The sequence below is a fragment of the Artibeus jamaicensis genome, unplaced genomic scaffold, assembly GCF_021234435.1.
Source record: "Artibeus jamaicensis isolate MK-2021 breed Jamaican fruit bat unplaced genomic scaffold, CSHL_Jam_final scaffold_369, whole genome shotgun sequence".
NCBI lineage: Eukaryota > Metazoa > Chordata > Mammalia > Chiroptera > Phyllostomidae > Artibeus > Artibeus jamaicensis.
Genome location: NW_026522042.1, coordinates 34,679,625 through 34,707,563, shown reverse-complemented (window position 1 = coordinate 34,707,563; position 27,939 = coordinate 34,679,625). Strand labels below are relative to the sequence as shown.

Below are 27,939 nucleotides of genomic sequence, written 5' to 3'. Positions count from 1 at the left end.
CTGTTGTCCCACGAGGCAGAGACTGTGCCCGGGCAACCTGGAGGGGTAGCAGCAGAACATAAAACAGATTTCTTCCACCTGTTCTCTGCTTCCCCAAAGCCCCTGCAGGCTGCAAACTCCAGTCTCCTCCTCGCCCCATCCCAGGCAGCCTTGGGCTAGTGGGAGGAGCCCAGGGGCCCACCTGCCGGTCTTTGGGGCCTCACCACCTCAGCCAATTTCATTGTTCAAGAACTGCTCTCAAGTGCTGTAGCTGCTTCATGGCAGAGAGTCAAGCCAGAGTGTACTGTTTGTGGGATCTATAAACAGCCAGTTGTTCCGCTCCCCAAGCACGAACGCCGCTCGCACGCACACTGGCCGCAGAGAGGCCCAGTGAGTGATCTGGCTCCAGGAGGCTGCGCCAGCTGCCCGACACCCGAGTCAGTGCCCGCTCACTCTCTGGGCTCGCGTGACTAGCAGGCTTTGGCCTTGTGTTGTTGCTTGGTGACCTTGGCAACAGCTCTCAGGGGAGTGCTCTGTTCCCCGCTGCCCTTTACTCTGGGAGGAGCAAGGAGGGGCTGTGAGAATTGTTCCTTTTCCCTCTTTTTTCCCCTGCCGTGATCATGACAAAACCATCTCTGAAGTACTTGCTGGCTCTTTCTTTGCCACAGAACTGGAAGAGATCGGGGTATTCAAAGGTTTGACCAAAGGAAGCCCTGGTTTTCTCAGAGGTCCCTTTTTCTCAGAGAGGGGCTGCTGGTGGCAACATTGTCTGTGGCCGAGCCAGGCAGGAGGTGCTGGCACCTCGGACCCTCGCCCTGAAGTGGCAGGTGCACATTTCGTGACTTTCAGTAATTGAATGTAGATGTGATTATTTTCCCCTTAAAAAAATGCAGCCTTCAGCTTGGGGCCAAATCCTGTTTTCCACTTGGAAAAGTGATCTCATTTTCCATGTACCATGCTTAAAAAAAACGCACACACAAAACTCTTGCAGGATTAAAAAGAGAGGGGGAGAGAAAACAAACAAACGCTCACGATGCATATTTGAAGGATGGTCCCACATGTGTAAAAGTATTTGGCGCAATGACTCTGGACCAGAAAGCCAGTCTGATATTGAATCCATATGACTCGGCACACAGCACTTTATGGTCTTTCTTCTTTTTTTAAATTTCTGCTTTGTGAGTTAAAATTAAGGTTGTTTTGGTTGTGACTAATCTCATAAAATCTTTTTTAAGAAGGCATTTTATATGCTCAAGCCTTGAGCATTTCTTTTTGGTCTTTGAACTATTATTAGTAGGACATCAGTATGCGGTGACCTTGGCATTGGGCGAAGCTGTGGGGGAGCCAGTGCCCAGCCCAGGTGCCCACCACCTCCTCCCAGACTACTCACTGAGGTGCTGGGTGCAGAGGATGGAGCTGCCCTGGCCCTGCAGGTGGCTGCACCCCTTCAGCTTGCCCATAGGTTGGACTTGAGGTCCCTCAAGGTCACTACTGCCCAGCAGCACTTGTGGGTGATTGGACCCTGACCACTGCCCTTTCAGCATACGTTCCCTGGACCACGTAGTCCACAGGTTACATCAGGTCTTCACTTTTTGGTGATTTGCTATAACAGCAAATAGTTGTTCTAATAGTCTATTAGAATGGACACTTGGTCTTCTAAGAACCCCTGGGTGGACCCCAGCATCGCCGCACTGTACAGCTGCACCAATCCTGGGGGCGAGGCTGCAGGGGCCTGATAGAGTGGGTATTAGACAGGCAGCTTGCAGGGTCCCCCATCCCAGGATGCTGTTGCTGGTTCCTGATATGCCACGAGCCACTGTGGTGACAGCTCTCCAGCCACTGAGCACCTGTGGGAGCCAGGCATTGGGCTCGCCTGGTCTGAGTGTGCCCCTGTCACCACCTGGGCAGTGTGTGGTACCAGCCCTGTCCTCCCTGCCGAGGCCCTGAAACCATCATCCTCCATCAGCACTGGCCCCAGAGCCTCGGCTGTGCCCAGGTCCCACTGAGCATGGAGCAGGAGCGATTTGTGCACGCATTCCGATCAAGTCCAGGCGAGCAGCAGCTTCAGGGCTTCCGAGAAGCAGCACGTTGAGGCCAACACAAGATGGATTTGAGGTGCAAGCTGAATGCCATCTGTCCTTTTCAAAAGACTTCCAGCTCTTCAGGCTGGCAGTATCTTAAACCTCATCATGGGCCTCTTCTATCCCAGGCAGGGTGTCAGGGAAGAGCAAAGGTTGTTGAAATGAATTTCATGCTTACCTCAGATACCTTCCTTCTTGCAAATTCGCTCACTGTCTTACTGGTTCCGACATGGTCACCCCAGCATCAGTTACAGTAGGCCAGGAGCAGAAGCAACCTCAGCGGCCACTGATGGATGAATGGAGAAGCACAGCATGGCCCAGCCACACACTGGAACATTACTCTGTCCTGAAAGAGGAAGGAAGCTCCAACATACACTACAATGTGGACGAACCTTGAGGACATGATGCTCAGTGAGACAAGCTGGTCTGAAAAGAACACATCCTGTGTGATTCCACTAATTTGAGGTCCCTGGAGCCATCAGACTCACAGAGACAGAAAGCAGCAGGGAAGGCACAGGGCTGGGGGAAGGGGGTGGGGAGTTAGTGTGTGATGGGTGCAGAGCCTCAGTTTGGGAAGATGGGAAAGTTCTGGAGAGGATGGTGGATGTGGCCGCCCAACAGTGAGGGGGCCTAATGCCAGCAAACTGTACACTCAGAAATGGTTAAAATGCTGGGTTTTATGTTATGCGTATTTTACCTCAATTTTTAAAAATTTAGTTAAAAAATTGTCATTAAAAACATACTGCCTTGGCTGGGTCAGCAGTCTGAGGAACACGGCGATCTGGGCCTCGGTGGGTCACGGCCTGGTTGCAGGTACTGACAGTAAAGGTGCTCTAGGAAAACCTCTGAGCTGGTGGGAGAGGATGGGACGTCTTAGATGTTTAGGTGAAATGTCTCCGAAGTGGCACAAGACGCGATGTGGGGGGTGGACATCCAAACTCACTGATTGCCAGGCAGGGCAGACCGGCCTTCAAGACCAGGGCTCACTTGCCTAGGAAAACACCCATGTGATGTGGCTTTCATAGCCCCCTCCCCCCCCCCAGCTTCCGGTCCTGGAGTCCGACCACAGTGGGGGGGGGGGGAGTGCGGGGCGGGGAGCTGTGTCTGTCCTGTCTGCACTCACCAGACTAGACAAATCGAGTCTATTGTTAAATGATAAAAACAAGTAAATCTTTTGTCCTCGCCCATGTGGCTCAGTTAAGGGGGGGCGTGTCCTGTACACTGAAAGGTTGCGGGTTTGATTCCTGGTCAGAGCACATGCCTAGGTTGCAGGTTTGATCCCCAGTCAGAGAGTGAATGGGAGGCTACTGATCAAAGTTTCTCCTGCTCTCCCCCACCCCTTCTCTCTCTTTCTCACACTTTCTCTCTCTTCCCCCCCTCTCCCTACCTTCCTCTCTCCTTAAAAGCAATGGAAAAAAATGTTTTCTGATGAGGATTAAAAAATAAATAAGCCAAGCAAATCTCAAACGTTTCACAGGTTTTCCCCCCAAGAAATACTGTGTGTCTCAGAACAGAGGCACTGGGGAGACTCTGCACATTCAGCCTCGGGACTAACCCAGAAGGACGAGGTTCAGGCAGACACTGCCCATCCCTCTCTACTCAGAGATGTCAGGACAGTGGCACCAGGCACGTGTCCATGGAGCTGTACAGAAATTGAAATAACAAATGACACAGTTTGTTTAGTTCCCAGATAGGTCATGGTAGACGCTTACGTTGCATGGGTCAGTTTCCCATTCTTTAGAAGTACATCGGAGTCCGGGGGTCCGGGACTGCCAATGGGCTTTGTGGTGATCTGTGGTCATTGTCTCAGGCTGCAAGTGGCTGCTGCCGCTGCGGCGTCATGTGAGCTGGGACTTCTCGCTCCGAGAACAAAGTCTTAATCACATTGTGAGGTCATTGCCCTGGTGTTTGCACCTCTGTGTCAGGAAAATTATCTGGAACTTTGAAACAAGCCAGCGACTTGGGTGGCACACCCTTTCCACTTGGGGATCATCCGGGGACTGGGTTTGGCCTCTCGCAGCAGCCTCGACCTGACTGCTTCCCTCTGGAGGGAAACTTTGACATGAGCGCATTTCCTGTTTTCATGAGCGTCACATCTTGTCCTTTCTGAACTGTATCTTAATGGTTGGAAGTACTGGGATGAGACAGCAGTCAGGGTTCACTTTCCCAACCACCTAACTGACTGTCCCAGGTACATTTGCGTAAAAGACTTTCCTTTCCCCGCTGGATTGACCCAGCACCTCTGCCGAAGACAGTTGGTCTGTCCTTGTCTGTCCTGGTCTGTCTTTACACCAAGTGGCTGTAATTACCGCACCTTTGGAGTCAGCTGGGGAGGCATCGGCAAAGCCTTACGGCGTTGTTCTAACTCCTGGCGTCTCTCAGTCAGGACCTTGCACATCAGTGCACTCGGGCGCCTCTCCGCATGCGTCACCATGTTCAGTACACAGGTCTTACACCCGTTTTATTAGATTTATTACTAGGGTTAACTTTGTTTTCATCTGGGCTTGGAGTTTTCTTTGTGGGATAGTTGTGATTATAAATTTAATTGTTTAATTAAACAAATTTAGTTGTTTAATAGATATTGGGCTCTTTAGATATTCTAGTTCTTACGTCACTTTTCTGAGTGTTTTTTTGAGGAATCTGTCCATTTCATTTAACTTATTTAGTTTATTGACTATCAGTCTTAATGTTTCTTACTATCCTTTTAATGTCTGTAGGATCTGTAATGATATAGTCTTTAAAATTCCTGGCATCAGTAATTTGTATTTTTCTTGATCAAGCTTTAAAGAACCAAATTTCGACTTTATTGTCGACCTTCATTATTTGACTGCTTTAGACAACTGTCCTTGACTTTTTCTCTTATTCTTACTTTTCCTTCCTTCTGCTTACCATGGATTTCATTGGCTTCTCTCCCTGGCTTCTTGAGGGGGGAGTCTACACTTTTTCTTTTGAAACGTTTGTGTCAGGCTCACTGGGACTTAGTGCTGCCTGTCCTGCCCTGTTCCTGTGTCCTCGCCACGTTGAAGGGTGTGGGTTGTGCAGCTGTGCTCATTCTCGTTGCTCTCCATCATTTTTTAGAAGTGTGGGGTTTGGGTCTGGTGGCGGCCACTTATCCTAGAGTATCTTCAGTATGAGTCATTTAAAAGTTCTCCCAAGTCAATGTTTATAAACCCGAAAGGAAAAATTAGCACATGACCTGCATGGGCAGTTTGCCAAAGAAGAAATACAAGTTACTGATGACTGTATGATATGTTGTCAATCTCACTGATGACAGAGATGAAAAGCACAATAATGGTCAAGCAGTTTAGTGCTTAACAAAGTGGCAAAGGTTTAAAAAAAAAGAAAAAAAAGAAAGTATCCAGATGGTCAAGAATTAAGTGAGTATTATGATATACTGCAGATGGCCACAGACTTCTTGGGAATTAAAGTCTCTAAATGTCTGCATTTTAAAGATATAAATGGAAATATTTATGAACTCCACTGTCCAGGTGTCTCAGCCTCCCTCACCTCCAGCTTCTGCACTGGCAGAGTGGAGTCAGGCCTGTTCCTGCCTCATGGAGGCGATGCCAAATCGAGTGAGATAGTTCATGTGCAACGTCTCACACTCATCAGGACCTAAACGGCGTGTGCTGCTCTTACTTTATCATGGCGATGGTCGTGATGATGGAGAAGACAGACAGACAGACAGCAGCTAGACAGATGGTAGGATGCCCACCGGTCCTGCCATTAGGCACTATGGTCTCCTGTGCGTCTTCAGCAGTGACGGTTCGGGGAAGCCATTGCAGGGTGGTCCGGAGGGCTTGCTTTACAAGTGAAGGGGGACTTGAAGTCGAGTACAGCAGCCACGGGCCCTGCTTTTCTCTGCACACATAAAGTCCACAATAATTATAGATACAATAGATTTAATAATCACAATAGCACCATGAATAACATGCACTAACAAATTTAAAATCGAGATCAAATAGATTAATTGTTACGAAATATTTTAAGATGCCAGAATTTATGTAAGAAAAAAAATGTAAACAGCATGCTAACAACCGTTAAATAAATGATATAGTACAGAAATCTACCCATTTTCACTTCCTGCCTCCCTAGACTGTGCCCAAACTGAATGATCTAAGTGATGGGGGGGAACCAAACTCTCGAGGAATCCATGAAGCTCATCTTAAATAAGTGGGTCCAGAAAAATGAAAGGGAAAGGGGCCTTACTCACATCTTATAATTACGTACACTTGACACATAAGTGAGAAAAGCGTACAGTCTGGTTTCTCATTAAATGTAGCATAAATTTATGAATAACTCCCAAGTGAAATGAATCAATTTATAGCATATAAAGTTATGATCAGCTAAGTTTACCCTATGTGTGCCAGAATGATTCTGTTTTTTTTTAAATCCTTATCTAAAGATGTTTATTGATTTTAGAGAGAGAGAGAGAGGGAGAGAGAGAACCATCAATGTGAGAGAAACATACGCACCTTGACTGGGGATTGAACCTGCAACTTTTGGTGTACAGGATAATGCTCCAGCCAACCGAGCCAGCCAGCCAAGGCAGAATGATTCTTCATCAGGAAATCTATTCCTGTAATTCAACACATTAGTAGATTAACAAAAATGTATGCGACTATTTTTGTTGATATAACACTCAATGGAGTTCATTGCTTTTTCATAATTAGAAATTCTTAGAAAAACTACAACACAGGAAAGAAGAAAATGGGGAAGTCACACAGGTGAAATGAAAAGACAGGCTCCTTTCTTTCATTTTTGTTTCAGGTACTGATGGCGTGTCATCTTTTCATGATGAAGTTTACATTTTATAAAACAACTTTTATAGCCATCACGAAAACAATAGCTCAAGTCTTAAGCCTTATAAACTATGACCAAGTCCCCCTGTCACCTGCTGACTTGAGACCTGTTGCAAAATGGTCATAAATAAAGAGTAGGCATTTCTGGGGATCATGAGTACAGACTACAAAGCAGGGAGGAAGTCTCAAGCAGAAACGATGCTTGCCCTTTTTTCTTTTGAGTGATTGCATGCATGTATCTTGGAGCCAACTCGATTTTCGTTTCTTCCAGTCCCTGGACGGCTTCGCTCTGGTCGTGAGTGCAGAAGGGGTGATATTTTATGCCTCAGCCACAATCGCAGACTACCTGGGCTTCCACCAGGTAAGCACAGCTCTTGCATCTGCTGCACAATAGCTTCCGTTGCCTGTGAATGCTCATTGTCTTCGAGGTTTAAACATCTCCAAAATCAAGCTTTCCTTATCACAGAGATTTTATTACATAAGGATTTTCACAGCCCACCTTTGTCTGGGGCTCAGTCATGGCAAGAGGCATGATGGTGTCCAGGGTGTCCCACGTCTGAGGGGCAACAGTGACCGTGCTGACTGTGGCGTGGTTCCCACGCTCGTCACTCTCTGGTGAGTCCTCACCAGCAGCACCGATGCCTTAAACCTCAGGACAAAGCGTGTTCTGGAAATGCTCTCACCGATGTGCTGATAATCCATATGGAATGTTTCCACAGACCAGCCAGGGGGTTGGTTCCAGACATTGGGGACAAGAGCTGCTGCTGAGGCCCTCAAATACTGGGACCCAGGGGGTGGCTTCTCCAAGAAAAGGAGCAATGAGAAGTCCCATTCCTGCCCAGGAAGGGAAAAGGAAACTTCTTTGCATGGCCTTTGGGAAAGGAAAGAAGTCTCTTGTAAGAAATCCAAACCCCCCAAATGCTTTACACTCCCACAGAGTGTGGACTCCTGGGACTGGGGGGAGGCATCCACAGTATGAAATGACAAACCCATGGGAAGCCTGACTTGTAAGGGGCTGACATGCTCCCTGAGGACTCACAGTAACAGTGGGTCAAAGAAAGAGCAGAATAGAACTTGGAAAATGAAGAATACAGTGTGTCAGCCAGTCAGGGTCCTGTGCAGGGTGGAAACTGTGCAATGGTTGGAACAGATAATATAAAGAATTGCTGTACGTTTATGTAAAGATTTGTTAAGTAGTAGCACGCATGGATTAGTGATGAGGGAGAACAGACGTAGGCACATACAGTGGGTGGAAGACAGCAGTGCCCCCAGCACCAAGGCTGGACGTCCAGGGGAGCAAATTTTAGAGACCTCTCCTCACTGGCGAGGTGAGGCCTTGGCCCCTGGGTAGAGAAATCCCCCAAGGCGCTCCAGGCCAGGGCTGGCCAGGAGAAGCTGTCCACTGGGATGCCGGCGGGGCTCTGGGGACACTGCCTGTGGTGGGCTGCTCCTCGGGAGGCCGCTGGAAGCTTCTGATACTCGAGGGGGTGGACCTCCCCCTGCAGAGCCAGAAGCACCATTTCTGGCCAAGGGGAGATGTTGGTAGGATCCAGGATCAGAGCAGAGCTCTGAAAGTGGGGTTTGGAGCCTAGAGGCAAGTGGTGAAGTTAGTAGCAAAAATCTCACTGGACGGGCAGAACACCAGGGAGGTGCCTGGAAGCAAGGGGCAGTGGAGCCAAAACTTGAGAACGTGGGTCTTTGGCACATCAGGAAAGTTCAAGGTACGTGCAAGTCTGCCTGAGGCTGAGGAAGTGTTCAGTCCAATTTCTGCAGAAACTGTCATTTTGAATGTTTGCAAAAGTAAAGTGGCTGCCACCCCACCACGAGCAGTTTCTCTTACACCTGCCTCTCAGTTTGCTTTCCTACCACCTGAACCCAAGGACCGGATGACCCCCATGCCCTGTCCTGACGGGGCTTCCTTCTCACGGGCCTTGGGGCAGGCCTTTGGCTGTCCACGTGTCCACAGTAGGCCTCCCCATCCCCTCGGCTTCTCGTGTAGCTGATCACATGGTCTGGGTAAGACCCTGCAGCATGTGGAGGTGTGGCCCCTGAGGGACCCGATGGGACAGCCAGCGTGTCCCATGAGTGAGTGAGTGAGGTGTGGTGAGTGCAGCCTCCATGTGACATTCCCAGGCTGCACATCAGAGCCTTGGCTCTGGCGTCTTGGCTGTTAGGTGCCGCTCTGAGCCTCATTTTATTCCTGTACATGAAGGGATAGCAGCAGTGTCCACAGCCAAGGTAGCTGCTGGGACCACACAGGTCCCTGTCCATGCAGAGCAATGGGAAGGGCATTGGCGTCTGTGACACTTGTGAGAGGCGTCCCCACCACCAGCCTTGCTGCCAGAAGTGTTTCACCCCTTGGCTGCACCTGAAGTGTATGTGACAAGAGCTACGTCCATCTCCCGAAGACCGCTGGCTCAGGGAGATGGGTAGCGATGAGTAATGAGTCTCTCCTTCCTAGGACGATACAAACACCAGGCATGGCCAGCTGAGCCCTGATGTCCTCCCTCTGCACAGTCCCCTCCTGTATGTCACAGTTGCTTTGGGGCACCTCATTTACACAGAGCTGACTCCACCCCTGAAAGACCAGTAGATTGGTGGTCGTGGCCGGGGTCAGTGGCTCCCTCACCAAGGGGTCCACTGACATTGTGCAGAGCTCACAGGGTCATTGGTGGACCCTTCGAGGATGTGGACGTGACTCAATTCCAGCCCCCAGGTGGCAAAACTTCCGACTGACTTCCCAGCATTGCTTGTGCAGGGCCTGCATCCAGAGAAACCCGCTTTGGTCCGCCTTCTTGTGCTGTCGCCAGAGTTGCCCTGTGGATCCTTTAGCCAAAACTGAAGGATCTCAGTGCAGGCTTCGGCTCTGTGGTCAAGGCCAGGTCCTGTGGGGCGGCCTTGGTTCCAGGTCTGAATGTGTCTCGAAGCTTGATTATTTCCCACCAAAGTTAGAAGTAAAAAAAAAAAAAAGTTTTGCCTTTTATTATACAGACATTGTTTCCAAATGCCATTAAATTGACTCTTAATTTATGCAAAATATTTCATAAAATATTAGAACAGTTTTGTGCCACTGTGAGCTTCTTATACAAAATGCTTTACAAAGTCAGGAGCCAGATTCTTCCCATCATAACCTGGTCTGGTTGTTCGTCTTCAAGCACGTTTGGTGATGAATATGTAGGTTAAGACATATATTGCAGTTGCCAATGACACTTATTGATTGAAGAAGTCGTCTGTTGTCTCAGAGGTCAGCAGCTGGGGCAGGCTGTCCCCGTGTGAGCCGGGCACCTGCTGGAGCTCGTTGGTCGGAGCACACTCGTGAGTCACAGATACACACCCACTTTGCACAAAGAAGTAAAGTTGGTAACTGCTGGGCTGAGGACTGTTAAAAGTGACGCTTTTAGTCCAAACTCCATAAATTATGGGTTAGAGATAAACTAGTGACTGCTTTTACTTGATCAAAGTTGTGTTTTTGTCCATTTGAATAATTGTTACATCATTCTCTCCCCTCCTCACATTTTCCCACCATTCATGTTTCTTGACTTCACTTTGTTGGACTCAAAGTCTAGGAGATTGAAAAAGACACAGGACAGTTAGACACGCCACACTGATTATTATGGCACAGACCCTGTTTCCCCACGCTGAAAAACAACCCTATTTAATGTCTCCAAATCTGCCTTAGTCAGAAATGCCTTTTCCAGTCATTTCATGCCCTCCTCCAAGTTAACCTGCGTCCTGTTTCGGTGGAGCCGCAGATCCATACCTTGCATGCTAACTCAGCACATCCCTTTCATTAGTAACTGGGTGTGACAGTGATGACCGGGGCAACCAGGGGGACCTGTGTGCAGCTCACCACCTTCTTCTGGGTTCTGCAAAGCACTGGGTCACAGACTAAAACTCACGAGAGAACAAGATGAACTGCAGTGAGAGCCGTGACTACCCAGTGCTCAGAGGTCAGCGTAAGCTTTTTCTTAATCAAAACCATAGAGGGAAAAATGCCATCCCTCTGCAACTGGATGGAAAAACATCAAATTCTCAGCAATGACACAACCACACAGAAAGCATAAAGCATTCTTTAAAGAAATTAAAGAAGACCCAGATAAATTAAGGGATATGTCAAATTCATGATTTGGAGGGCCCAGTATTATTATTAAGATGTCAGATCAAATTATAGAATTAAGGACATTACCACACACACAAAAAAAGCAGCCTTCCTGGAAATTGACAAGTCAATTGGAAGTGTGGAGAGCTAAGGGGGTCCGAGCAGAGGGAGGGGTGGGGGTGACTATGGGGGACGTACGATCCTGGACACAAGGCTTCCTGCAAAGCCCAGCGGTTGAGACAGTGTGGCTTCAGCACAAGGACAAGTAGACCCCTGGGAGAACTGGAAGTCAGAGAAGACGGGTGTGCGTGGATGGCGTTTACGGAAAGGGCAGCACTGCCCACGGTGGGGAGATGGTGGTCTTGCCGGTAAATAGAGCTGGGGGAACTGGACACACTGCCAGAAAGACGAATCTTGGCTCCTGCCTCACACCGTACCCAGTAAATACCAAGTGGATGGTAGAAGTTTCCAGAAGAAAACTAAGGGCAGAGTTAGGAGATCTGTAAAAAAAGACTTCTTAGGACAAAACCCCATCTCTGAATTAAACTGAGTTAGATCCACCGAGAGAGCAGGCAGGCAGGCCAGGGGGTGGAAATGTTTGCCGTGGAGCACACCCAACAGAGTCCTTGTGTCCAGAACAGACAAAGAACGCTGACAACTCAGCACGCTAGTCTGTGGAAAATGGAGAAAAAGACACAAATGGGCAAACGCACGCACACACATGACACACATCTGAAGATCAATAAATATGTGAGATGCTCAAGTTCCTTAGAGTTTATGACGTGCAAATTAAAACCACACGAAGAAACCCTGACACATTTGCCACAGTGGCTCAGAAAAGAAAGGCTGAAGGGCCGGCTGTTGGCCAGAACGTAAAGCAGCTGGACTTTCACACTTGCCACAACGGGAGTGTGTATGCATACGCTCACTTTGGAAAGCCATTTGGCGTTAGATGCTGACGCTGAACTTCGGCCACCATGAGCATGTAATTCCACTCCTGGGTGTGTCCTCGCAGACCCGGTAGTGTCCTGTGTACGGCCCGGACAGGAAATGGCCCAGATGTCCGTCAGCAGGGAGGGGATTAGCCAGAGGTGGGGTGTCCATGCAGTGACACCGTACAACAATGGGAATGAAAACTGCCCCACACACAACATGGGGCAATGGATGGGCACCAGATAGCACGGCGCCCCATTCACGTACAGAACCAGTGACGTTGGCGCTGTGACCGCCTGGGGGGGAGGGTGAGAAGGAAGAGGGGTGGCCTCTGAGGCGCTATTGGTATCCTGTTTCCTGACTGGGTGGGGGTTAAACCAGGAGCTCATCAAGCTGTATATTTATGAGTCGGGCGCTTTTCAGCCTATATGTTACGCTTGGATTGTGAAAGTTTATTAGGAAAACATCCCTGAAGGAAGTATACTTGTGATCATAGAGCCTCCAGGTAAGGTGAGAGCCACCAGGTGAGCTGGAAGCCACCAGGTGAGACAGGAACCTTCCGGTGCGCTGAGAGCTGCCAGGTGAGGTGGAGCCAGCCGGTCTGGAGCTGGAGGGAAAGATTGTGCATCCCCTGCCACCACGAGTTGGTCTCTGCCGGTTGGGCCCATGTTCATGTCAGAGCCCCTGACCCTGGACAACACTGACCAGGGACAATACCGTCCTGACCTCTGTGTCCACTTCTTTCTGTACAACATAGTCTCTTTGGACTGTGGGGTATGCAGAGGATTGGAGTCCAGCCTTTGAGTTCTGATTGTGTTCCTGTTCTGCCTTCCCGAGGTGGTATCTGGTTTGACATTCAGGGCTTCCCAACCAGCCTCAGCCAGAGTTACAGTTGAGAGAAGGTAGCACGGGCACACATCATTTAGGTCCGCGCTCTGAGAATGTTTTCACTGACAATAGCAACAGCCTTTGTGGCCTGTGGTTGTGGCCTTTGTGCCCCAGACAGTGACTTCCCAGTTCAGACTGGGTGCCCGTGAGGGCCAGCCCCTGTGTGGAGGGCCCAAGCAGAGGGGAGGACAGAGGAAGAGAGAGAGGGCTGTGGACTGGTGGGTCCCTGGGGACTCCTGGAAGGGACTGCACGTGGCCTGGAGGTGCCAAGAAAAAGGAAGTCACTGGCTGGGAGGCACTGGTGGCTCCTGCCTCACCTCCCAGGGGTGATTTCCTGACAAACTTTTGTGATTTGAATATAACATAGTCTTTAAAGTGCCCTAATAACACAGCCTGATGAGTTCCCCCAAGTCATTGAGGGCCAGAATCAATTTAGAAAAGTGGGTATCTTGGCCCCAGAAGACATTTGGTCTCCGAGCCTCCTGCTCTGTCCCTGAAGGTGCCACGTGGCAGGTGGGCAGGGGCCTGGAGGGCTCTGCATTGCAGGTCATGTGGCCCACCCTCCCAGGGTGGGGAGGGAACGGCGCTAAGGCCAAGCTCTGGTCTTTCCCGTGGACTTTCTCTGCATGGACTTGACTTGCTCCTGACAGACGGGATGAGGCATTTGTTCAGGTGGTAATCACCAGGTACTGTGTGGAAACTCCTGCAGGGAGGCCGAAATAACTGTTGCAATGTTTCAGACGGATGTGATGCACCAGAACATTTACGACTACATCCATGTGGACGACCGCCAGGACTTCTGCCGGCAGCTGCACTGGGCCATGGACCCCCCGCAGGTGGTGTGTGGGCAGCCCCTGCACTCAGAGACAGGTGGGTCTCACTGAGACTGGGAGCCCTTCCACATGGACGCTGCCCAAGAAACTGCTCCCCTATAGCTTCCATCTCTTCTCCTTCACACTGGATGCAGTCCCTCCCCCTTTTAGCATCCCTGTCGCCTCCTCCATTTAGCCCCACGTGTCTTATGGGCTCCTGAGTGTGATGGTGTCTCTGGCCACTTCTCTGTGCTCTGCCTGGGCCTGAGAACCTCTCGCCAAAAAGCCACAGTGCTTGCCTTCTCTTTGGGACATAGTCCTCCAGGAAATTCCTTTGGTCCACATTAGATTTACCTTTTTAAAAAAAGTCCCCAAAAGATTGCTGTCTGCTCACAGATGCTGCCCCTTGCAGGCAGAACCCCCTGAGAAGCCCCACCAGACCAAGGCCCCCGTCCACTCAGGATGCACTTGGCAGGCGTCCAGCTGCTGCAGAGCAGACTGGCACTCGGGGGACAGCGCACTCGGGTGCCAGGAGACAGGGTGCCATCCACCTGGGGCCCAGCAGGGGAGAGTGAGTCCCGGTCCCTTCACATGTCTCCCCAGAAGTTGTAAATGGCTCAAGAAAAGTTTGCAACACAACCTCACGCAACAGCATAGTTACCTCATAAAGCTGAGTGAAGAAAGCCAACCCCAGGTGCTGACGTGCCACCCCATTTTGTAAAGCTCAAAACAGATGGAGACAGGACAACCAATGGTGTCACGTGTGTGGTCACACTGAAGTGGCGTGTTTATGGGCCAAGGAGTGGGAGCACTTTGTCAGAGCAGCTGTCTCTACGTGGTCACGGGGACAGGCAGGATCACGGGGGACAAGCGAGCTGTGCCCTCCAGGGCGCGTGTCACGGGGCGACAGCTGGCTGTTACTTGCATGCCCTTGCTTATCAGTGTGTTTTTCTGTTTCTCTTGGTCACTGCCTTCCTGGCTCTCACCACTGCCGGCGCCACCTGGGCAGGAGAGGATGCTGTCCTGGGGAGGCTTCTCAGGGCCCAGGAGGGGGCCGCGGGCCCCACCGAGTACTCGGCCTTCCTGACACGCTGCTTCATCTGCCGTGTGCGCTGCCTGCTGGACAGCACCTCGGGCTTCCTGGTGAGTGAGCGTGATGTCCGGGTGCACTGCTTCCGGCTGCAGAGGGGACGGAGGGGGCGCGAGGGGCTGGGGGGCGTGGTTCTCAGCGGGACGGAGTGAGACCATGGGTGGCTGAGCATGAGTGAACATGTGATGCCTGCTACAGGTCGATGGCTCGGCACAGCTGAAATGTTAAAAATCTGCTGGATTTTTATTTATGTTAAACTGTACTGTTATTTTAAGTCCATTTTCAAATTTTTCTCAGTACACACCACAAGAACCCAAAACAACGTTCCTGCCAGGCTTTTAGGTTTAACCTCTTCTCTTGCAAATAGATAACTTGGGTTCCTGCTTCTTATATGTGACCATTTTCCCTCCCTCACTGAAGGGGCCGGGGAAGGGAAGAGACGGCCTCATGGGGCTCAGCAGAGCAGAGCGCCCAGCCCACCTCCCAGCCTGTGTGGCGTTCCAGAGCCTCTGCCACCACCCCTTCCCCAGCTGGGTCCCCACAGTCTCCTCTGGGTCACAGCCTCCTGAAGTCTCCAGTGCTCCCACCCTTGGTAGCAATTCAACACCGAGACCCTCCGACCCCAGGGTCCTTTGCCATCAGTGCTGTGGGGCAGGCCTCTTGGGCTCAGCTTCCAGCCCCCACTGCCTGACCATGGCACACACCTCCTCAGACCCACCTACACTGGGCACCCCCAAGGGACTCGTCTGCCCGCCCCAGAGTTTGAGCCTCTACCCTGGGGTCTATGTCCCCACCTGGATTATGGGCTCCTGGAGGGCCCATCTCCCCACCTGGGCTGTGGCCCTGGGAGGGATGAACCCTGTTGTTTGGTGTTTGGTGTTTGACAAAGCCCCTGAGTGTTAGGCCAGGGGTGGGCTGGTCACTTCTAGCGGGTACTCAGTGTGCGTGTAAGGAGGGGAGGCTGGCTGCCTATGGATCATCCTCTAAGTGGCTCTGGAAGAGGGAGCAGTCCTTGCAGACCCGTCCTCAGGCGCCACCTACTGGCTTGTCTCATCAGTGCCTGTCTCACTGTTAGTATTTTGTGCCCCCTTTTCAGCTCAGGGCCCTTTGAACCTGTCTCCCCACCTCCCACCCCCTACCCCTAACCCCCAGGCACAGACCTTGGGGAAATCCACACCCAAACCATCCCACATTGGAGCTGCCCATCAGTCCCGGGCTGTGGGGGCCAACCTCCGAGGACTCGAGGCCCTCTGCACCAGTGGCCTGGGCTGCCCGGTGCCAGCCACTGCAGGCCGGGCTCAGTGCAGGGGGCCATGCGCTCCAGAGGCTACAGTCTCATGAACCTGTTCTTGTTGGTTGGTTGTTTTGTTTCTGCGTTAGAAGTTGTTTATTTCTTAAGAAAAACATTATTTGTATGTAATACAAATTCAATCACTTCAGAACAGTAGAGAATGAAAAAAACCTTCCTTCTTTGCGTCTACCCAGGCCCCTTCTCCAGACGTCACTGCCCCAACCACACCCCTTCCTGAGGTGTTTCCCTGGCGTCTTACTCCTCTTCCCACCCCCATCCCCCTTCCTCTCTGCTCTACCCTGACCAGTGAGGAAGCTGAGTCACAGCTGTGTCTGGGAGACGGCCCTCCCAGGTCTCAGGGCCTCCCCTCCAGTCCCTGTGGCCAGTAATCTCCTGAGACCAGTGTGTGCTTCTCCCCAAGCCTCGCCTGGCCGACCCCTCTCCAAACGGGGTTCCCACCAGAGATGCTGTGCTTCTGGCCCCACATCACCTGCCTCAGGCTCCGTGTCTGCCCAGAGTGACCGCAGCTCAGCGAGGCACGCCTGGCTGCCCATGGGCAACCTCCCTGTTTCTGGCAATAGTTTGGCTTCAATATTGTGGTAGTGAATTCACAGCTCCGTGGCCCCTGCATTTTATTCTCCTGATTCAAGGGGACAGTGAAGAAGGTGGCTGGTAGGTGACAGTGGGAATGTCTCTTGAACCAGCTCTGAGGACTCCTGCCCAGCCCTCATGAGCATCTGGCAGACCTGCTTCCACAGGCCCCCCAACCTCCACCAGGTCCCTTTGTCCATAAAAAACAAAAACCAAACAGAACTATTCATTTGCACCACAATCCTGACACACAATCTCCCATCTATTATTTAGGCAACTGGTTGTCCATAAAGTCTTTTCTTTTGGTATTTTGTTCTCAATTTTGTCAGAAACTAAGGTGGTTTTACTGTAGCTACATACAGATATTGTATATTTTATTATACCATCAAACAGAGATTGGAATATTGGTTAAAAATAAAACTGTGAAAGCACCGAGGAAACAAGCAAAATAAGTTGCTTTGAGAATAAGCGTCTGGTCATATTTTACCCTTAAGTCCGTTGCTGCACAATGGAAAGTGCTCTGGCGCTTACAGTGAGAACAAGCACACGGGCAGCACCGTGCGTGCGCGACCTCAGGCTCTTCCCAGCTGTGCCCGTGACTGTGCGGACCCCCCAAATCACAGACTGGGCCAGACGGTGTTGCAAGCTCCTTGTTAAAGTTTTAGGGGTCCAGTTGACATTAGGTTAGTAGCTTGTCATCAACCATGGTAGAAATATTCTTATAATGAAGTTGGCAAACAATACAAATCAGATCTTTTTCCTATGGGAAGCCTGATGTTAAACATGTCCCAGTATACCACAGCCTTGAATCCTCCATATCAGGTTTGTGACTGGCATATACTAGGTGCTTTGTAGGTATTGGTTCATTCAATAAATCCATAGACCAGTGGAGAAATGGACAGATGGATGTGTGGGCAGATGGAAGGATGAATGGATGGAAGGAAGGGAAGGGAAGGGAAGGGAAGGGAAGGGAAGGGGAGGAGGGAGGGAGAGGAAGGGAAGGGAAGGGAAGGGAAGGGAAGGGAGTGGGGCCCTGTTGTAGGGTCATTCTTATATCAAGGGCAGGAGTGCAAGCATCCCAAAGGCACTTGGTAACTAACTCAATTTTAGATCAGCTTTTCTATGATATAGAGATCTTTATTTTAATTTATCACAAAATGTTAAGTTACATGTTGGCTTTTAAACTTACACTATGTACTGTAGATAAAGACAGGCTGTTCCTAAATGTTGTCACCACAAGTGGAGGTGTGGTCATTTGGAAATGGAGGGTTAAAGCTGGAACAGTTCTCAAAGATGGTCCCCTACAGCAAACCCTACTGGGGTGTCAGCCCACGCTGATGCACCTTCACACTCACACATGACCCACAAGCACACACCTGGTTAAAGGCTGATGCGGAGACTCCAGAGGAACCACGGGTCATTCCAAAGGCCTGGGCCAAGGAGCCCAAGGAGGCCAAGCATGGAGAAATGCCAGTTCACCTCTCCTCAGTGACTTAGGAGAAGCTTCTTGTCTGTGTTTCTTTCCCAGACCATATCATTCCCGCATTTTTCAACCGTGTTGTTAATTGCTTTGTGAACATGTTTCTGTCTTTAAAAACCAGACAATGCAGTTTCAAGGAAAACTAAAATTCCTGTTTGGACAGAAGAGGAAGGCACCATCGGGGACTGTCCTGTCCCCTCGGCTCTCACTGTTTTGCGTTGTGGTACCCGTCCTCCTACCTGCTGTGGCGGAGATGAAAATGAAGGGCGCATTTTTTAGGGCAAAGCACAGGACAGACATCTCAGCCACAATGGACACAAAGTAAGTAAGAAACCCCCAGCAGCTGCACTCACTGTGGCTGGTGCCTAAAGCAAAGTGTCTGACATGGAGGACTTTCCATCCACTCTTTCTTTATTTCCAGCAAACAATACAATGAGAAACCTGGTGTCTTTTAAGCTAGCACATTATGGAAGCCACCGTTAGAAAACACCAAAATGCCGCCCTGGCCAGCGTGGTTCAGTTGGTTGGAGTGTCATCTCATAACCAAAAGGTTGCAGGTTCTACCCCCAGTCCAGGTATATATGGGAGGCAACCAAATGATGCTTCTCTCTTGCATCAGTGTTTTTCTCTCTCTCTAAAAGCAATGAAAAAATGTCCTTGGCTGAGGATAAAGAAAAAAAGATGCCTCGTGAATGGTGGCAGCCAACCTGCCTATACCTCTCCCTCCCCAAATCCTCCAGTTACAGTCCAGACATAGGAGGCTTCTCTCCAAAGCCTGTGGTGGGAGCCACTGACTTGGTGGCACAAGACCCACCTTGCTGCTGCTGGTCTCACATGTCTGCACCAAAGGTGGCTTCTAGGGGTACAGGCACATGTGACCCTGAGGGCATCCTCTGGGTCCCTGGCAGGTGCCACCATGCTAAGACAGAAGCTTTTTAAAGCAGTTTTAAATGAAATATATATGCCCTTTTAACTTTAAAGATACAAAATGTCATAAAATATAAAGGAGGAAAAACGCAATACCCAATGAAAACAGCTGTAAACCTAAGCAATAAGGCAAGATAAGTCAGGAAGGTGTGCCAAAGGGCAGAAGTTATTTATTGTCCAGAGATTAACTCACGTGTGCAGAGCCCACTGCAAAGGTCTCATCCACTTGGTGGGGGTTGAGCCTGTCCACACCTGCTTCCTTACCACCTGGACTGACACACTCCTATTCATTTTCATTTATTCTCTTTGAGTTTTCTGTGTTTTCAAGCTGCTGTGGCTTGATAATTGTAACTGAAACTCAGGCAATGAGTTTTCTCTCTTCCATACATGTTTTTCCAACCCTACAAACAGGAGGACAATTCTACCTTTCCCATCGCCTGGCAGAGATCTGTGTGCAAGGTGGGCTCCTGCCGCCCCCTGGTGACTATGCATGGAAGCACAGGCTGGCAGCTGCTGCTGCTGCTGCTGCTGCTGCTGCTGCTGCAGCTAGTGTGTGGTGGTGGCAGGTGTGGTGTGGCCCTAAGGGATACGAAGGTGGCACACATGAAGACAGCTGAATCACTCCCAGACACCATACTGTACAGAATATCATTAAAACTCAGAAGAGGCAAGACAGAGGCCCTAGGAGAACATTGATTCCACTCAACATTTTAAGAGAGGAGTGAATAACTTCCTGGTTTGGGAATTCCCAGACACTCTGAATGGATTTCCTAAGCCCAGGTTCGGTTCACACATCACGCTCGCTTCCCTCTGAGCTCAGAAACCAGAGAAGGTGCAAGCCCAGAAAGTCAGAGGCCCTGAGGGCTGCTCTGGATGTGTGTCATTGTCCCTGCAGACAGCCGATCAAGTCCTCCCCAATTTTCCTGATAGCTCTGTGACACTCCTTCACGCCCAGTTGTCCATGGGTCCAGACATGGACAACTCCACCTGCTTGCCAACACTTACTTGTGCCCCAAAATCAATATCCAGGGGCTTTTGCAGTCATTCGTGGTTGTGCAGAGTGGCAGAGACTTGAGCTGCCCAATGAACACATTCCAGCTGAGGGAGGCGTTTCACCCTCTTTCTCTGCTCTTTCCCCTTTTCTCTCATCTTCTCCGTTTCTGTCCTCCTGTCTCTGTTCCACAGAAACAGCCAGGGGCTGGCGGGGCAGGGCAGGGCGGGGAGGCAGCTGTGGCTCTGGGGCCGGTAGGGTGGATTGGATTTGCATCCCGCCCCTGCCCCTGCTAGAAGAGGGGCCCCAAGCAAGTCACTGAACACTCCTGAGCCTGTCTTTTCTCTTGAAAAAGATTTTAAAAAAAGAATCCAGCAGGAGGGGTTGCCCCAGACCTAGGGTCCCACATAAGCTCTGTGAGGGGCGGTGTGTGCATGTGCACACTCAGGAGTGACGGCTCGGTGTTCACTAATGTAGTGTTCACAGCGACATGTAGAACATGACCAGTGTAAGTAACAAGAATCGACTGCATTTTCATTCTGGCCATCCAGAACAAAACAAAAGCACTGAAAATTCATTCTGTGTGCAAGTTGACTTTCTGAAGCAAATCCTCTAGCCCTTTATTGACCTAAAAAGTGCCATGAATTGGAATCTTCAGCAAATACCTAGCTGAGAAAAGGCTTTACAACCTACACCAAGTTAGAAAGTGTGAGTTACTGGTGTGTTTCCCCCTCCAGGCTGTGGCAGTTACGCCTGTCTTATTGTTAACTTCTACTGTCAACACATGTGATCTGCATGTCATTTTGCTATTTCTGTTCTTCACAGAGCAAAAGCCACCAGGAGTCTGTGTGTGTCAGAACTGCATGGAAAACCCAATTACTTAGCAGGTACTTTTAAAAGTTCACTGTGTCATCCTTTTTAAATGGGTAGAATGTGTCCATGTCTCGTGGAGGGCTCCCCTGCCTCTGGAAACCGTGCGTATTCCGTGGAAATTCCGTCTGGAGCGAGCGAGCGCGGCTGGGACGAGGGGGGCTCCTGCGGGCTCTGGCCTGGGCCTTCCTGAGGAACTGCACGGATCGTGTCCGTGGAGAACAAAGCTTGTCAGGTCCAGCACCGTTCAGTTCATGAGATGATGGCTTTTCCCCTCTCTGATTCCTGACAGGAAGAAACAATGGAGAAAATGGCATTTCAGTGTTCAGGGCGCAGATGGATGCCTGCCACTGGGCCCGGGTTCCAGCCAGGGCCACGTGTCTGTGCCTCAGGGGTGGCCCCGACCTGGTCCTTTACCCTGAGGGGGCCGCAGGGTAAGTGGTGCCCCCGCCCAAGGATATATATAGCCAAGTCACAGCTGGGTTTTAAGGACAAAAGAGTGACTGGAGGCCTTGACCATGACGGCTGGCTAAACCTTGCTCTTAGTGGAACATGCAGATGCATACGAAACATGCCCAGACATGCTTCTCGCCCTAGAAGTCATTATCCCATGTGTGGGCACTGGCTGGAGACAGGGGAGGGGGCTTCAGTGGAGGCTGCCAGGACCTATGGACTCTCCCTCTGCCTGTAGTCTGGACCCTGCATGGGTGACTGTCTCATCCTCCACCCTCACCTTTGCTTGGAAACCCTCTGCACTCCCCGCTCATCTGCACCCCCGCCCCTCCCCTGACCAGTGGGTCTCCTCTTGGAGGACTGGCCTGGCTATGTGGTTGCAGGGCTGCACCTCTCGCTCCCCATCACCATCTCCCCTGTTACCACAGGTGATGCCACACCATGTAACGACTGTGGCAGCAACATGGGCAGTGGCAGGGCCTGGCACACAGAAACCACCCAGAAACCCCTCTTCCAGTGTTAGTAGCTACTGGCGTGGCTGACAGGTCCTTCACGCATGGGAGGTGCCTTACAGAGGTGCTGATCTCTGCACCCCTACCCCATCCCGAGCCCTCAGAGTCCCACTGGCCAATCAGGAAAGGGTGGAGGGTCAAGGGCGCTGGCACAGGCATCACGGGGCTGCAGGCGGGTTAAGAGCAGCAGCAGAGTGTGGGCATGTATCAGCCCTCACAGATTCAGTCAGTGTCACCCTAACTTAGCACCCTCCCTTATCGCCACCCTTGCTCTGTCTGACTGGCCATCTCCTCTCTGCAGGGACTGGGGAGGAGAGGAGCACAGGCGGGTGCCAGGCAGCTCCTCCGGGGTGAGGAGGAGAAGACGGGAAATACACGCATATGACTGCTGCTTCGAGACACCGGGACCCATGAGGCAGCTGAACTGGGCAACAGGGAAACATGGTCAGGATGGCACCAAGCTGAAGGTGGAGCCCAGCAGGAGTGACCCGTTCTCTGTGCATGCCACACCCCGGGGCTCCTGCCTGCCCTACCCTAGCACCCCAGGCACTGTCCCTGCCTTCAGGAACTCACCTAGCTTGCAGCAGTCTCCTAGTGGGTATGCCAGCCAGCCGAGCAGAGCCTTTCGGGACGGTGATCAGGGCCAAGTACACCCCCCCACCAGCTGTCCTTTCCCCCAGGAAAGCCTGGAAAACCAGCTCCCTCAGCCTGGAGTCCAGTGTCTCGCAGCAGGGGGCTACTCCACCGAGGACATCAAGTTGCCAGGTGTGCCCATGCCCCTGGAGGCCCCATGCAACCCCATGTTGTCACTCAACATACCCATCAAGATGGAGAGTGACTCTGGGTCTGAGGATGCAGCAGATGGCTACTCTGTGCCCCCAAGCCAGGTGTGGCTGGGAACCAGTGATGCGGCCAAGAGACAGCTGGTCACTTTCCCTACCAGGATGCACTTAAAAACAGAGCCAGACTCCAAGCACCACCTGTATCCCCCGCACCTGGGGCATGGCATGCTGGGGGCTCCCCCCAGGCCTGGCAGGGAGCTGGCCCCATTCCATTCTGCACACTGCGTCTGCCTGGAGCGTGGCCATGGCCCTCCTGAGCCGGAGCCTCCCCCCTGTCTTTGTGTGCGGAGCCACCGGCCCCCCACTCTGGGCTGTGACTGCAGAGCTCCCGGGACCACGCCCATGATCAAGCTTGAGCCCTTGGACTCCCCACCGTGGGCTGCTCACAGCCAGAGTGGGGTGCCCAGAATGCTCCCCAGAAGTGCCTTGGCGACACTGGTGCCTCCCAAAGCCTCTGAATGCTCTTTTCTGCCATAGATCTGGGTGGTTGTTAAAAGTGGCGACTGTCCACGCTCCGATTCACCTGTCAGCTGGGATGGATAGCAGGTGCAGGTCGGAGCCTCTCCTCGGTGACACTCTGCAGAGTTGCACCGGTTTGGTCCTCTGTTATGTGTTACACGCAAGAGCACATTCCGTGTTTTGTAAAATATCACCAAAGTTCTTAAGTGCAAAGTGGCCTTAAGTCGGTTCTAGTATGACAGTATTTCTCTCTGAGGTATTAAAATTTTTCAGGAAGTGACCACCGTGGGGCATGCAGGCCCGATGGGGTGCAATCTCTCAGGGGCTTGAGAGGTGGCAGCAGGCTCTGGGCTGACTGTCAGTCATGTCCACAGTTGAGGACATGCAGATTGTTGAGGTGAAGTTTCCTGCTGCCCCAGACCTGCCTCCCAGCTCCTGGCTTGCATTCAGAGAGCCACCCCACCCTGGGGGTTCCACTGCCAGCAGTAGCTCAGGGCTGTAACTCACTGAGCTGCGGGCGGCCAGGCACCCATTCATGGAAGGAGTCTAGGAAGGAGCGGGCAGGAGGCACGGTGGGCACCAGGTCTGGCAGCACGTGCTCTGCGACTTGCAGCGGAGTTTGAGGCCACACCGGGGTGGAGATTCGCAGGGCCATGTCCAGGTTCTTCCGGAAGTCTCTCTGAGGTTCTGAATGGGCCTCTGAAGATGGCTATGCCTATCTGTCTCTTGGTGCAGCATGTAACGTAGAGTCCCCAGAGTCTGGGTTTGGAGGTAGACGTTGAAAACGTAGAGAAAAGAAACAGGAGGTCGCATTGCGCTGCTGTCTCGCTGACTGTCCACAATTTTCAAATGACTCCAATCACCATTCCAGGAAGAATGATTAGAGAAAAGGCAGGCAGGTAACTCTTTTTCATTGAAAATGTAATACATTCTGATTGTAGAGCGTTTTGATACAAAGCATAAATCAGAAAGTGCAGGTGACCCCCAGTCTCTAACCAGAGATGGCGTGTGGCTGATGGCGAAGTGCCACGGGGGACTCCAATGCACCCCATTGGGGTGTGAAAACCAGCAACAGGCAGGAGGAGAGGTCACTGCAGGTAGGCCCTGGGGGAAAAGGACATCTGTCCTTAAAGTCGCCTCCAGTTGGGCGTCTAGGGAGGTGGCAGGAGGCCCTGAGTGAGGGATTGCTGTTCTGCCATCTGGAAATTCTACTCTTCAGTGTGTGGTTTTTCCTCTCTGTCATTGGTGGCTTTGGGGTGTCAGTGTTCAGTTCCTGGGTTAATGCTGAAACTGGTTGGTAAGAGCCACCCTGAGGACCAGCCACCCAGAGGACCTGCTGCCTGTGAGGATCAGCCATCTGTGAGGACCTGCCACCTGCGAACACCAGCCACTCTGAGGACCACCCGCTTCCCCTCTCACCCCACGCCGGCCCACCATCTCCGGTCTGCCCAGTTCTCATGCCAAACACAGCACACCTCTGCTCCCTGGGTATCTATAGATTTCATTCCAAAGACAAGAGGTGGAGTTTCAGAATCTTGCTTCCTCCTTCCCGTTCAGACTGAGTGTCCACTCTGTGCTCCCACCTGGGAGAGCTCTTCCTCCGCTCCTCCTCTCACTTCATTCAACTGAGAGGATGCAGGCCACTGCCCTTCCCCATCTTCAGCTGCTGCAGACGGCAGTACCGCGCATGTGTAATGTGTAACTATGAAAATATGGGACTGAAAAGATGGAATTCAGAGATGCTGTTGCATGTTTGCACACTGTAGCCAGATCCCATCATAACTGAAGGAGAGCTGCAGGCTTGAACGTCCCGGGAGGAGAAGCCTTTCCGAACATACTCGGCGGCCCCTGCCCACGGGGCGAGGCACCAGCGCTGCCCTGTCCTGCCAGCGCCAGTGCTGCCCCACCTCCTCCCTCACAGTCAGATGAGCCTGTCTGTCTGCAGTCTCCCTGGCCCATGTGCACCAGATTGGCCGTTGCTGGTGGACAGGGCATGCTTGCTGATGTAGAATTCAGCATCTGGACCTCAACGCCATAGGTCTTCCGTCCTTAAGACTGTCCTGTGCTTGGGCCAGGCAGCAACCAAACTTCCCTGAGTCGGCACGTCTGTTATCTTACCTGTTTGTCTGTCCTCAGAGCTGGGGGGACGATGACGACAGGAGGCAGGAGGTGCAGCTGCGGCACGCCTGCTCGGCACTGTGGTCGACAGCAGTGCCCGTCACTGCTGTGTTCTGCTGTCTGGGGCTGGTGCCTGTGCCGCTGAAACGGATTACAGTCAAATAGAAGGTGGGGCTGGGGTGGGAGGGAGGAGATGCACACAAATTATATTTTCTATTTTGGCAGTTTCTACTGGAAGAAAAAAGTTTCCAGTATCTATACTGATATTTTTGAATTTTACAAGCGGATGACTATAATATAACTTTTTGTAGTTTCCTTGGTGCCTTTAGAAGGAGCTTTCAAATGTATTTCTGATACTGTGGACTCATTACATTTGCAATGTTGATGTAAAATAAATCTTGATAATGAGGGTTTATCATAAATGGAAACATGTACTTGATTTTTTTCAAATGAAGTCACTTTATTTCCTTTAAAAATGTGTGTTGGTTAACTCACACGCTAAGACAGTTCTTTACTGTCTCAGGCACCAGGCAGTGATAAAAGTGAAAATCAATAGGGTGGAGCCCAGTCACAGGAGGAGGGAGACTGACTGACGGGGCAGGGCCCTTGCTGTGGCCTAGGACTGCTTCCTCCCTCTGCCTGCCAGCCCCTCTCCTGCCGTCACTGGGGGTTAGGGGACTCTCCCAGGTGCCTTCAGGACACCCCAGACTTGACCTTTCCATTGAGAGCAGATGCTTCTGCCATGTGTGTGTGGAGACCCTATGGGATCAGCCCAGCCGGGCCCGGGACCTGGAGATGCGTGTGTGGGAAGGGGCGAGGGTCATCAGGGCCCAGCAGAGACCCCTCCCAAGGCCCAGAGAGTGGTGGTGGTTCCCTTTGTCTGGTCGAAGAGCGCCTCCAAAACAACATGTGTCAGGTGCCCCGGACAGAGCATGGATCTGCCCCTGCCTGCAGCACGTCACACCCTGGCCAGGCCTCCGTTGGGGTCCTAAGACTCCTGTGTCCTTCACAGGGGAGAGCAGGCCAGTCTCCCCCCATTTGCTGGGCCAACCCCAGCTGCCCCCTCGGTAGTGGCCACCTGCCCTCCTTGTCTTGTGCATGTTCTCAGACTCACCTGTGTTGAGACCTCAGATGGAGTTCACTCACTCACTCTCTGTCCCGTCATGGAGTCAATTCCAGACCCCCAAATGCACTCTTTAGGACTGAAGACACCCCAGGAGAGCTGCCCTGACCCGCCCAAGTGGTCCTGCTACGTGGGTGCCTCAGTCCCCTTGTGGCAGCGCCACCACACGTGGGGGTTCAACAACAGACACTCACATACTGGGGGCTGGACGCTGAGATCAGGGCGCCAGACAGTCGGTGAGGGCTCAGCCAGCTCTTCACTGCGTCCTCACAGGTGGGAGGGGCCCACTCCGTGGTATGTTTTCTGAAGGACACTTTGGGCCTAGTACCCCTCCAAAGGTCCACCTCCGGACACCATCACCTTTGGGGCGGGGTTTCGGCATATGAAGTTTGTGGGACATGGACCACAGCCATGTGCCCCACCAGCAGCCCTGGGGCTCATGTTCCAGCTGACACTGGGTGTTGTCAGACTTTGGAGGGTGAATGGTAGGTAGTTGCTTTTTGTGTATTTCCTTCCTTTCATCATTCGACAGTCGTTGTTAAGTCCCTGGTAAACACCAGGCCCCGTGACAGGGCTGGGGACACACCAGAGATGGAAGGATGCAGACATTTGTGCCGTGCTGAAGCTGACACCCATGTGTGTGTACACGTGTGCATGGGGGAAGGGAGGGAGAAGTGACCACAGAACCACTAAGTTCTGTAATGCATCAGAAGGGGATGGGTGCCACACAGGTGGATTAGCCAGGGTGGGGCAGGGGGCAGCCCAGGTGGCAGCTTTGTGGGCAACGCGATGCTGGGAGGCTGTGTTTGAGCCAAGCCCCAAAGTTGACTTGCAGGTGCAGGTATACAAACAGCTCAAGCAGGTGGGGCGGGAGGGGCCAGGAGGGGCATGGAAGGGAAGGAGAGGGTGGGACAAGGCCCTGTAAAGCCTGCAGGTCACAGGTAGGTCTGAGTGAGAGGGAGGGGAAGGGCTTCCAGTGGGAATGACCCTGGTCTGTGGTTTGAAGGCTGTGAGGGCTGCAGGTTGGGAGGGGCCCTCTTGACTCCCTGAGGACGCTGGCCAGGCCTGGGGCAGCACAGACTTGGTTTCTTCCCTGCTCTCCTGCACACCTGCCCTCCCTGGGTGATTTGTGCCTGTCTTTGCTCAGGACAGCAGTGCCCCTCAGTCCCAGATTGCTGTCTGCAGCTTTTTTTTTCAGTGAAGGATTTTTTAATCATAGAAGTTTAAAATTTTAGCATAGCAAACTATTTCTTTATGGCTTAGGCATTTAGCACCTTAATGACTCTGACAGTGCCTCTGACATAAAGCCCATTTTGTCTGACACCAGCTTCGTTGGCCCCAAATGGCCATGTGCAAACTGCTTCCATGCCTAGTCATCCTGTTCATGTTTTAGGTTTTTCTCATTAACAGCTATTCTGCTTTAAAATCCATTTACTTGTGTTCTGATAATTGATATAGTTGAACATATATCTACTTACTTTGTGTTCCGAGTTACATATGATCCTTTGGCATTTCCTCCTTTCCTGCTGTCCGTGTGGGATTGCTGGGTTTCCTCTGTTCCTTCCCCCATTTGTTTGGAAATCACAGCTCTCAGTTCAGTG

The 27,939-nt window shown here is 51.6% G+C and overlaps 1 protein-coding gene across 1 annotated transcript in view; it reads left to right on the top strand.

Annotated features, from left to right (window-relative positions):
• The window catches only part of AHRR (aryl hydrocarbon receptor repressor), a 71,331-nt gene extending 48,216 nt beyond the window's left edge, over positions 1–23,115 (top strand). The window contains exons 4-10 of the mRNA XM_037137397.2: positions 7,131–7,220; positions 13,520–13,649; positions 14,601–14,734; positions 18,165–18,364; positions 20,787–20,848; positions 21,124–21,265; positions 22,098–23,115. Of these exons, the coding sequence (XP_036993292.2) occupies positions 7,131–7,220; positions 13,520–13,649; positions 14,601–14,734; positions 18,165–18,364; positions 20,787–20,848; positions 21,124–21,265; positions 22,098–23,115 (1,776 nt within the window). The remainder of the gene's footprint in view (positions 1–7,130; positions 7,221–13,519; positions 13,650–14,600; positions 14,735–18,164; positions 18,365–20,786; positions 20,849–21,123; positions 21,266–22,097) is intronic.
• The last annotated feature ends 4,824 nt before the right edge of the window (positions 23,116–27,939 follow it).